The 13135-nt window shown below is 35.2% G+C and overlaps 1 protein-coding gene across 1 annotated transcript in view; it reads right to left on the minus strand.

Moving 5' to 3' along the window:
* Positions 1-5256: 5256 nt before the first annotated feature.
* LOC117318165 (ubiquitin-conjugating enzyme E2 E1-like) overlaps positions 5257-13135 on the minus strand; it is a 35738-nt gene continuing 27859 nt past the window's right edge. The window contains exons 4-5 of the mRNA XM_033873185.1: positions 11031-11163; positions 5257-9921 (exon numbers count right to left, since the gene is read on the minus strand). Of these exons, the coding sequence (XP_033729076.1) occupies positions 9670-9921; positions 11031-11163 (385 nt within the window). The 3' untranslated portion in view covers positions 5257-9669. The remainder of the gene's footprint in view (positions 9922-11030; positions 11164-13135) is intronic.

Raw genomic sequence — 13135 nt, forward strand, 5'->3', positions numbered from 1 at the left:
TATAAATGGCTTACAAGTTTTCTATTGAAAAGCAGAACGTTATGTAGAGAGTAGTAAGTGGCAATGTTATAGGGGCGAAGCGAGACTATATCTGATATGTAAGCACTGGAAACCAAACCATGCGAGCGTTCTAGGGGGGTTCTGGAGGCATCCGAAACAAAATTATATCTTAACTTCAAATGGTGCCATTTGGTCGTATTCGGACTATCCAAATACCAGATACGACAAAATTATCCGGATAAGTCATTACTTATGCATACACGTAAAACTTGAAACGAACTGGCCGCCCAGTAAGTGAAAAAAGACGCAACATGTTTATAAAGAATTCAGAACAGACGTCATATGTTAATGTTCTTGACTTAAATGCATCTTTTTTGAAAGACTGTGCAAACATGGGCTTATGTGTTTACACGGAAGCTACGCGTCTGATAGACTTCATTCAGTCTCGCGCCAACAGTCCATGGCATGTTAAAGATAAGGGGTAGACGTAAAACCTGCCAGAGAAAAAGGAAGCCTTGTAATCGATACACACGTTGTGTCGGATCACTAATGACGATTAACCATTAATACCGTCATACACAAAAGGTCCCGCTGACTTTTTAAGCTGGCGAGAATACCTGTAAGGCGCTTTAGGTGTCCGGCGTGTGGCTAATGAGAAACGATAGGTCAAAAGGGGACAAAAGATCATGGAAACATCTGTAAGGAACTTTCCATACCTTTAACAGGATATCCGTTAAATAAGATCAAAGTTCTTAAATGTGTTCCTGGATCACGAGATCAACATGTCCTAATGTAAATTACTGTATATTTATTATACAAGAAGTTAATTAAAATAATTTTTTAGTCATACAGACTGGAATATGTCACGTAACTTATCTCGTTTTTAACGTACCACTGTCATTTCTTCAGTTACAATTACAGAAAAGGCTAACAGTTAATTAGGAATATCTACGAATAGCACCTCCTTCAAAATGTACGGTCTAGTTTGACACAAAATAAAAGCTAATCTTCGCATTATCCAAAATGATCAGTTGTAATGGTTTTTCGTGAGGGTCCCGAATTATCAGCCTCCTTCAGTTAAATGGTATGTGTACTTAACATTCTTATGGATTCAGTGGAAGAATATGACAGAATAGGTAAAACGAGAACATGCTGCATTGGACTCACTCTCAGGGCGGATTTAATTCAAATGGCCTATAATTCATAAAGGAATTTGTAGCTTGGGCCAAAATGAAAACAAAGGAAAAGTTTGCATTTACAAATGTATTTTGTCGTTGTCAAAATCACACAAGATTAACATGACAGGCTTGTGGTTGTTTCTGTAGGTAATGCTAGACTTACTTGGTCATAAAGAAAATCCTACCTACATATTGTCTTTTTCTAATGATGAAATACTGACTAACCATTCTTGTGTTTTGATCTTTCAGACTACCGGCTTATAATAAGGATGCGGACCTGTCTCGGTTATACTGGATTTCTAAACTTTCCACGAATCCTTGTAAACAACGAGAAGTTACTTAAATACATTTCAAGCCATTGTCCAGACATCGTAAGTACCATTCTATTAAGTTAGGTTCGCAGTAGTACTGTGACGCTCTTTACTCCAGATGTGTAATTAATGAAGTATGGATTTTAACGAGCCCCCAAAAGTGTTTGATTAATGTTGAACATCTTAACGTTAAACGTTTATGTTATAAAATGTTTGATTTTTCCACTCTTGACGCTTGACACTTGAGGAACGCCTTTATTATTTTGTATTCTACAATGTTTGCTATGCAACGCCAGTTTTGATTGGTTTAAAACCATGTATTATTTTCCAATAATACACGCTCGTGCCAATAATACACGCTCGTGAGTCACGGCTGTTACAATTTTATATATCTAAAATTCACCCGTTTCATAAAAGGTTACTATAGCTGAGTGGGCTAATGGGTTAGTCTTTCAATACATTTTTATCACGACGCCAGTTCGAATCCTACGGAGGCCCCCCTCTTTTTTTCTTCTTCTTTTTTTTTTTATTCTTTTTTTTTTTTTTATTTTCAAAATCAATGCCATATGATAGATGCTTTTGATCGTAGTACTGTATTGCCTGTATATTTTATCAACAAATAATGCAATACTCAAGAAATAAATTACAAGGTTTTCTCGTGGTTTCTTTGCTGTTTTTCTATTAGAAAGAGGTCGATCTCAGAACTAAACAGTACATGGTAGAATAGAAATAATCAACTTTGACTCGTGTATTGTTGCAGGATATACAACTCGGACTCGGATATTTTGCAATTAAATTAATAACGAAGGCCTGCGGCCTTCGTTATTAATTTAATTGCAAAATATCCGAGTCCGAGTTGTATATCCTGCAACAATACACGAGTTATAATGCGGCCTTCGTTATTAATTTAATTGCAAAATATCCGAGTCCGAGTTGTATATCCTGCAACAATACACGAGTCAAAGTTGATTATTTCTTAATTATTAGAGAGTTCTTTTCCAATAATTGAAATAATAGATCATAGTCTAAATTATAAGGGAAATGCTAAAATGTCTATTTCAGTTTACAACTTAATGTTGTTAAGGTGTCTCGACACTTTATCACTTGCCCTCCACCTCTGGGTTGTGAGTTCGAAACCCACGTGGGGCAGTTGCCTGACCCAGTACTGACCGTAGGCAAGTGGCTTCCATCCGCCTCCAAAACCATGGACGTCCTTAAATGACCCTGGCTGTTAATAGGACGTCAAGCAAAATAAACCAAACATATCAAAAACAATAAATTTTAATGAATATTGTATTTCTAAGATAGTTTTCTATACAATACTAAGGTAACGCTCTCTATAGTCTATTTGGTTCTACCTTTCCATAGGAAATGCATTGTCAACTTACTGTTTATCAAATAATGTGTCTTATTGTTTTTATTCTATTGTTTGCATGATTTGTCAATATCATCAGTGATGTGTGTATATGTTCATGTGAATTGCCGTTATTTTTTTACAAGGGAGAGGAATTAATAGAAGCTCCAGATTGTTTTCCGAAACTCTCCTGCCGACGTCACACAAAGGGACGTAACTCTGATAGATCAACGTAAATTCATATGTCAAAACCATTACATGGTATTGTTGTTGGGGGAGCTAATATTTTAATATTGTCCTTGTCAGAACAAGTTCTGGGGTTTAAAATTTTGTGCAACACCGCCTTTCCATTTCTTTCAATAATACAAAATATCCATATGTTATCTATTATCGCGCTATATTTAATGACCTTGAACTAAAGATGCTATTAGCCTGTTGTCTTTTGTACAAAACATATATAGGCCCTAATTCACTAAATCAAAGAGAACGCTATTGTTATATTTATAGGTTTTTGGCTTTTGGGCAGAGACGTATATATATCAGATATCTGATATACACATCACTGTTTTGGGTAAACAAGAAGGCATGCAGTCCAAAGTTACAATGTTATTAAAAAACAAGAGGCCAATGAGCATTAACGGTCACCTAAGATTTGAAATATTTCAGTTAATTTAATTGACCCTTTTTTGGACCCGCCCATCGGTCCCTAATGGTCAGTTAAGGCCAACATGTGTATACCATTAAGCTGTCATCCAATGCTGATAATGTTAACAAAGTTAGAATGAATTCCAATAGAAATCAAACAAATCAGTCAAAAATGTGATTTACCTATATAAACTTTAGTAAAATTTACCCCCTCCCTAGGGGAAATCTTGTGACCCCCAGGGTCATGAAATTCATAAATTTGGTAAAGCACCATAAGACCCTTTCTAACTAGGAAGAGTATTTGATTCTACCTTATTTGCGTCTTGAGAAGAATTTTGAAATTTCACCCTTTTTAGCCCCGCCCATCAGCCCCTGGGGGTCAGTCAGGGCCAACATGTGCATGCCATCAAACTGTCATCCCAAGCTGATAATGTAACCAAATTAGAATGAATTCCATTACAAATCCAACAAATGAAAGTCAAAAATGTGTTTTCCCTATATAAACTATAGTAGTGGCAAACATGAGACCCCTGGGTCATGAAATTCACAATTTTGGTAAAGCACCTTAAGACCCTTCCATCTATGAAGAGTGTTTGATTCCACCATATATGAGAGTAGAGAAGAAGATTTTTGAAGTTTTAGTCAATTTGATCCTTTTTGGCCCCACCCCTCAGGCCCCTGGGGGTCGGGTACCATCAAATTCACAATTTTGGTTGACCTTCTGCCATAGAAGCTTCCTGCCAAATTTCATTGAATTTGGTCTAGGGGTTTTGGAGAAGTTGAAAATGTAAATTGTTTACGGACGGACCACGCACGACGACGGACAAAAGGCAATAAGAATAGGTCACTTGAGACTTTGTCTCAGGTGACCTAAAAATCCTGATCTTTGTGATTTATTGCAATTCTTTGATTTAGTACAATAAAGACTCTGCTATATCTCATAATCAAACTTGTGCAAACAAAAATAATTTTTAACAAGCGATCCCAGATGGATCTTGGCACCAATCTTTGAATGATTTTTATTGCTTCTATGCAAGACTGATTTTTTTCTCTTCTTTTCCCTTTTTCTCTTAATAATCTGATAACAAAAGAAATCTAAAAAAGATTCAAGAAGATGACTGCCCGTTAGCCATTGTTTTCCTGATCAAAAGTGACTTGGGACAAAGAGGACACTACATGTGAAGTTTGAGAAATATCCCTCCAGTACTCAAGACCTACTGATAACAAACTTCAACTGTCAAAATCAAAGATTGTTATCCCAATCAAGACTAGAAATGGAATGGGCATAACTAGGGCACCCTCTTTGTCAAGTTTTAAGAGACATTTCTCTATCAATTTTCAAGAAATATCAATCAAAGATGGCTGCCTGCCGGGTCTATTGTTCTATAACCGAGCAAAAAAAAGTGAATGGCCACAACAAGGGACCAAAGGAAACCTACATTAAAGTTTGAGAAATAGCAATAACAAACTTCAATTGTTAAAATCAAAGATGGCCATCTATTTGGCCATTTGGTTTTCCCAATCAGAATAATATTTGACTGGTCACAACTAGGGACCAAAGGGAATCTACATGAAAAGTTTGAGAAATAGCCCGCCAGTACTTTTCAAGAAATAGCTATAACGAACTTCAATTGCCAAAATCCAAGATGGCCACCTGTTAGCCATATTTTTTTTATCAATCAAAATAAATTATGATGGTTGTAGGCTAAAATATTTTTGATTTTTCAAGTTTCAAAATTATTTAACAAAAGAAAAACAAACTATGTACCATGATTTATTTGACATTTTCAACATTTTTATTTATATATAGCATTGATCAATAAGTCTTCATATAATAAACAATACTTGCAACAAGAATTATCTCCCTTGAATAATAACATTAAATTTTAGATCAACAAGAACTCTGAACTCGTACAACAATGACATAATTCATAAGAATTCTTTAGAAATTGTTCAGAAAGCAAATTAAATAAATCTTATTCAAGGGAACTAACTCTAGTAATGACATAATTTTAAAAATATTTATCAATGACATAATGGCATTATATAACATGTGAAATGGCATGATATATACTCTCTCACTTCCAGAAAACATGAAAATTCCTCACATACACATATATTTACTTTCACAATAACTATTCCTCCTCACTAACTCAGTTTTTCCCTTGTGTAACCACCCATTCACACTTACAAAACACTTCCAAGTCTGACATGTTCGTATATTTTTCGTGTACACAACCTATCCAGAGTTAATTTCTGATATATTTTAGTATAAACCAAACATTTATTATATTTGAGACAATAGGAATGATTTCAACATATTCAGAAGTTTAAAATAGTATTTACAATAGTATCAACATGGATTATATAAATGTTTGTGGTAACAATTACCATTATGGGCATACATTAATTACAAATCAATATTTTCTTATTACCAGGATTTTTTTCACTAGATTCTAACGTTGTAATTTTACCAGTTTTTTAAGCATAAGCTTGTACTTTGCAATTAAATGAAGTAGGATTATTCTGTAAATAATATTTCATATACCCTGTAGTTCTTGCAGTGCTATCAAATATTTTGAAACTTCTGAAAAAAATATGTTGACCTGCCAAACTACAAGAAATTCTGTAACCATTAAATGATGAGGCCCAATGGGCCCGTATCTCTCACTAGAGTTAATTTGATTTATCTTGAAGTAACAAGGGAGACAATCCCCTTTCCTTTATTTTCCATTATATTTCCTTGTGCCAAGGATTTCCTTAACCAACTAATGTCCCAGACACATGTTAAAATACATCCTTCATCAATAAAAAAGGAAACTATATAATACACTATCAATGGTTCCATATCTTTGGATTATACTAGATTGAGTCCTTTGTTTCCCCGCGGATTCTATGGGCTACATATATACTGTGTTGAACCAAATTAGCTCACTTTGCACTTCAAAAACACAAAAGTGGTGCATTTAACAAAACCATGAACAAGGAAAAGTTTCTGTGTGGAAAAATATAACTTTTATTTGTCATTGACATACTTTAATGTAGCGAAAATAATCCCGAGTCTTTGTTAAAAGGCTGGGGATTTCATTGGCAGATCATTGAGGTAAGGAACTTTTTATATGTGTATAACAGAGCGCATGATTAATTAAATCTAAATCACTGCCTCCGCTAGGGATCGAACCTGGGACCTCTGGCTTACTAGTCTACACTCAACTGATTGAGCTAAAGAGAAGATCTCTCTAGCCAAGCGTTATATTGCGGCTACTATTTTCCAAAGTTACATATGTTTTAATTAGCACATCCATTTCCTGATGAAAGGTGGGGTGAACTTATAGAGGCAGGTGCACATATTAGGTTGAATATGGTAGTGTGTTGAATAACAGTTGACATTTAGGATGGACTTTTACACCATGGCATAAGCTCACCAGCCCTTCAAGTCAATGGAGTGTTTCAGGATGTTCTTATTTCTTTTTGTATGTGTTGCTTTTGTTTTTCAATTTGTATTCAAACAGGATTGTAACTAAACTTTTATTTATACTTTTACAAATTACATAACACAACAAAGAACAGGTTTGGCAAAAAGGATATTAAAGGTCTAACTTTAGACTACTGTTAGAGTAAAGAAACATTCAAAGGGAAACAACCCCGTCTTTGAACATTTCTTGGAAAATCAAACTTGCTTGTATATTGAGTCCCCTTTATATTTTCATTAGAGGAAGAAAAAAGAAAAAGAAAAAAGAAACCTTATCAAAATAACTTATCCTTTTTTGGAATAATACTTAACTTTTAATACACTACTAGCTATTTCTTTAAATAGATTTTCTCTATATATGATATTTCTTTAATCGAGACAGAAAAACTACAACAACTGGCACACAGCAACTCAAATTTAAAAGATGAAACAAACTTCACAGATTCTCGTGAACTTGAAACATCATCAAATATGTTTTTGTTGCCATCATCATCAGTATAGTGTTTGGAATTTGTTTTTATCTTTTTAAAAAAGGAAACAATATTTTTGACAAATGCTTTCAACAGTGTTGTAATCAAGGGGAATGCTGTCTTTTCCTTTCCAGAGATGAGTCAATTGTAAAATCCTATTTTGTCAGAAAAAATTCTATGAATATAACCATCAGTATTAAGTATTAGTGGGGTAAATTACTAGAAAAAAGTGTAGTCTCTGGACTAGTTTGGTTCCACTCAACAGATACAGTTACATTATGCAAAGGTTCATTCATTCTCTCATAAACATAACTTAATAGATTTGAAAATGTACAATATGAATTTCATAAACCTACCCATCATTGACATGTAGGTAGAAAGCACGTCCATGTACACAACTCCAAATGAACATATCTATGCTCCGACCACTCACAGCTACGTCTCGTTCCGAGACAGTATACTTGGACACATTGTGTCTCGAGTCCCACACACGTTTGTAATACCTAAATCTGTATCTTCCTAGCCACATCATATACTTCAAAAACATAAAAACCTATTTAAGATCAACCAATATTTTGCCAGTACAAAGTTGGTGGTGGGGTTTGGGGGGTGATGGTGGGTGAAAAGTTGGAGGTAGGTGAAGATATACTAACCATATAGCAACTGCAAAATGAGACTTTTCTTTGTTCAGATCATGGTGGAGAGATTTGAAATTGTTTTTCCGTCGAGGAAAATTGATTTGTATTACCATTGTGTAACATCCCTTCTGTCATCAGTTTTTACTCTTGGAGTTATCTCCCTTTGTATTGTAATCACCAGCTTAGAGCCTGTACTGATCTGATCATTTGTCATTTTGTACAATTCTTATCACTGATCTGATCATTTGTCATTTTGTACAATTCTTATCACATCATTTGAAAAATTCTTTATGATCTTGTGCAATATTCAAATATTTCATCAAAATCCCGATCAGTTTTTCATTTAACAGTAAATACATGAATAGGAAGTTACAGAATCAGTCACCAGTTATACATAAAACCACAATGAGTTTGGAACTTCTAAACACACATACAAAACTGTACCTCAATAGAAGTCTATTTGTACAATTTAATCATACAAACATGCAAAAATCTACTAATAATTTGTACTTTCCTTTCTGAAACAGGATTGGTATGGATTACCATTAAACACACTTATTGTAGCACACAATTTGTCCATCGCTTAAGAGAATGGACAGGATAACTCTTGAAGCACCATCTGTCCTTACAAATCCTGCCCTCTATAGTCACATGGGCAAGTTAATCATTTCTTCAAACAAATTTCTATAAAAAGAAATCCAACCGTAGAATATCCAGAAATCTGCATTCAGATCATTTTGATTCTTAACTTTTTGACAATTTCAAAAGTCACTAGGTTAAAAACATCATCTCAACAGGCTGAAAATCTTACAACACTCGAGTTCTCATTAAAGAATTCCAACTAAAAACTTTTACAATCCATGTTGAATTAGTGCTTTTTTTGAGTGAATCAGAGGTATTCCGGAATTCACAGGTCTACCCCAGAAATCCCAGGTCTATCCAAGAATTCCCAGGTCTATCCCAGAATTCCCAGGTCTATCCCAGAATTCACAGGTCTATCCCAGAACTCCCAGGTCTCCCCTAGAATTACCTGGTCTTTAGAAATGGGACAATAATCACAGTCTAATGAACACCGACCCTTCAACAAAACTTTTCCAAATGAACTAAGGTAGACAACTGCGGCAACATGTAGACCACTTTTAACAGCATATCCACAAAAGAATACAATACCATATTAAAACCTTAAAATCACTTAAAATATATATCAGATTATCCAGTGAGGGGAAAAAGGGGTTTTCAGACATATATTCTTGAAGAAAGAATTCCTCCAAAATTTCAGAAATTGTCTTTTCTTCCTGAAATTGAATCTTCTGCTAATGCACAGTAATTGTTTATCGGCCTTTGATCGATACGTTGCATCAACATCAGATTAATCAGTTCTCAAGTATTTTTCCTCCAAAAAAAAAGAGCAAATATAATAATAATAAGTCCGCCCTCATGAGACATAAGATAAAGAGTAATCTCCCTTTAAAAACCTTTGGTTTAGTTTTTTTTTGTGAAATCAGAGTTTATTACTCCCATATTGTTCGAAATCATGATGACTTTGGGAATGAAAGATCTCTGTCACCATCGGTCACAATAATACCCTATAACAGCTGGCCTTATAATCCTGTGGCGAATCGCTTTGTCCAAAGCCGTGCTACGCGATCATGTTCGGGCCGATTCTGGACATACTGTGTGGCGATGCTGCCGACCAGAGGATCTGAAGGGTTACAATCGGTGAGTAGGGAACAAATGGATAGAAGGACCTTACTGATGGTCAAGGCTGGACTCCAGTTGTCCTTTAAGATATCCAGACAGATCACACCCTGGCTATTGATATTGCAGTGGTAGATTCTAGTTCGGAACATCACCTGTCAAAAGGTTAAAGGTCACAACATGTATCAGTAAAGATAGCTCATAAAACTAACTTCTAGTTCGGAACATCACCTGTCAAAAGGTTAAAGGTCACAATATGTATCAGTAAAGATAACTCATAAAATTAACTTCTAGTTCGGAACATCACCTGTCAAGAGGTTAAAGGTCACAACATGTATCAGTAAAGATAACTTATAAAACTAACAAGTAGAAAGGAATCATTTTTTGTCCTTCCCTCCTTCAAACTCTTGACCAAATCTCTAGCCAACATATATCCTGTATCTTCACTTCATAAACCAATGAATCCCAATTCTGTTCTTCCTTTCAAAATAAAGGGAACTTCATTTCAACAATTACAGGAAGTTGAATTGTACCAGTACCTTACAATATAGGACAATATAGAACAATAGTTCATCATCCCGTGTTCTGCGGACTTCAAGATCTATACCAACATAATTTTCTATTTGTTTTCTTGACAGGACCCCCTTGATATATATGTTCATGACCCCCTTCCGCCACAAAGTGGTCGTAATATGTAGCGTTTCCCATCCAAAACCTCAGTTATAAAAGAGTATAGCCGCGTTTTGCAATTCTCTCATTAATGAATAGAATGCTAAAATTATGCATGCACCTTCTCTTGGCATCAAAAACTATTGCTGTTCAGTTCTAAGATATGATACTGATTTCATTTCAATTCACGGACATGTTTTATTTTGAGCGATCAGGGGTTAATCTAGGATTTGGGGAATACTCCCCATTATGAAATTTAGGGGAAATGAAGGGCCACAGTGCCTTGAATATTCTTCATACTTTAACATTGTACAGCTATTCTTTGCTATAATTCTTACATATTTCATCAAAACTTGGGGGATATCCCTTTTTCTGGGATTTTTTCTTGATGGGGAATTTGCTTTTATTACCAAATTTCAGTAGTAAAATTGGTCTAGATTAACCTCTGGTAATGTGTCGGGCTAAATTATAGTGTCATGTCAAATTTCTGTCAAAGCAATCTTGAAACATATATAATAATTATACATATATACATATCACAAATTTCTCAATTAAATTTAATCATGATCAATATGATGACCCAATCATGACTTACCTTCGGAGGTTTAAACGGATAGTCTGGTGCAAAATGGATATCAAGGAAGAAAACTCCACCCTCGTATACTGAGCCAGGAGGTCCGAGTATCGTGGACACCCACTCATACATATTGTCTCCTTTAGGTCCGGCACTGGAAATACAAGACGGTATATATTGATAAGTAAATTGTAATCACTAAAGCAATACATGCCCCCTGCTAAAAATAATAACAGTGACTTTGACTTTAAAACAGAAATATCGTGGTCCTTTATTATTGTGTGAAGTTTGATCCCTCAAGGAATGATGCCGCTGGCATGAACACCAATAAACTTTAGCATTATATACAAATGTACAAGAGAGACAGAGTGACAGCCTATATATAGTCCCCCTGATTTCATCGGTAGCTAGTAGGGGACTAATAAGTTGAGTGGTCAGTATCAGTTGTGCAGTACATCTGACACCATGCTGGTACTTGTTCACATGTATGGTTTGGTTTGGTTTATTTTGTTTAACGTCCTATTAACAGCTAAGGTCATTTAAGGACGGCCTCCTGTGCGTGCGACATGCATGCGTGTGGTGAGTGCGTATGTGTGTTTTGGGAGGCTGCGGTATGTTCGTGTTAAGTCTCCTTGTGATAGGCCGAAACTTTTGCCGATTTAAAGTGCTACCTCACTGAAACGTACACGTTATCTGGAAACAACAAGCAATTCCACCACATCAACAGCCCTGATAGGAGAGAGTATAATATTATAGGAGATTAACCTGTTACGAGAGAGAGTATGATATTATAGGAGATTAACCTGTCACGAGAGAGTATGATATTATAGGAGATTAACCTGTTACGAGAGAGTATGATATTATAGGAGATTAACCTGTTACGAGAGAGTATGATATTATGGGTGATTAACCTATTACGAGAGAGTATGATATTATAGGAGATTAACCTGTTACGAGAGAGTATGATATTATAGGAGATTAACCTGTTACGAGAGAGTATGATATTACGGGAGATTAACCTGTTACGAGAGAGTATGATATTATAGGAGATTAACCTGTTACGAGAGAGTATGATATTATAGGAGATTAACCTGTTACGAGAGAGTATGATATTATAGGAGATTAACCTGTTACGAGAGAGTATGATATTATAGGTGATTAACCTATTACGAGAGAGTATGATATTATAGGAGATTAACCTGTTACGAGAGAGTATGATATTATAGGAGATTAACCTGTTACGAGAGTGTATGATATTATAGGAGATTAACCTGTTACGAGAGAGTATGATATTACGGGAGATTAACCTGTTACGAGAGAGTATGATATTATAGGAGATTAACCTGTTACGAGAGAGTATGATATTATAAGAGATTAACCTGTTACGAGAGAGTATGATATTATAGGAGATTAACCTGTTACGAGAGAGTATGATATTATAAGAGATTAACCTATTACGAGAGAGTATGATATTATAGGAGATTAACCTGTTACGAGAGAGTATGATATTATAAGAGATTAACCTGTTACGAGAGAGTATGATATTATAGGATATTAACCTGTTACGAGAGAGTATGATATTACAGGAGATTAACCTGTTACGAGAGAGTATGATATCATGGGAGATTAACCTGTTACGAGAGAGTATGATATTATAGGATATTAACCTGTTACGAGAGAGTATGATATTACAGGAGATTAACCTGTTACGAGAGAGTATGATATCATGGGAGATTAACCTGTTACGAGAGAGTATAATATTATAGAAGATTAACCTGTTACGAGAGAGTATGATATTATAGGAGATTAACCTGTTACGAGAGAGTATAATATTATAGAAGATTAACCTGTTACGAGAGAGTATGATATTATAGGAGATTAGATGACATAGTGGTAATGAGAATATGTCTAAGTCATCAACACACAGGGATACCTGAAGAAAGACTTTGGAATTTGTGACGATTGTTTAATTGACAAGGAACTAAAGAGGACAATGCATCCCCAGGGGTGTTAGAACAAAATCGGCAGGTTTGATGGGTTTTTTTTTGTGGACATGTGTAGCTGTAGCAGGCTTTGGTGACTGTTGATCATACAAACGAACAGAAACTTTAGTTTCCATTTTGTTT

This window comes from Pecten maximus, chromosome 19 (genome assembly GCF_902652985.1).
Source record: "Pecten maximus chromosome 19, xPecMax1.1, whole genome shotgun sequence".
Lineage (NCBI taxonomy): Eukaryota > Metazoa > Mollusca > Bivalvia > Pectinida > Pectinidae > Pecten > Pecten maximus.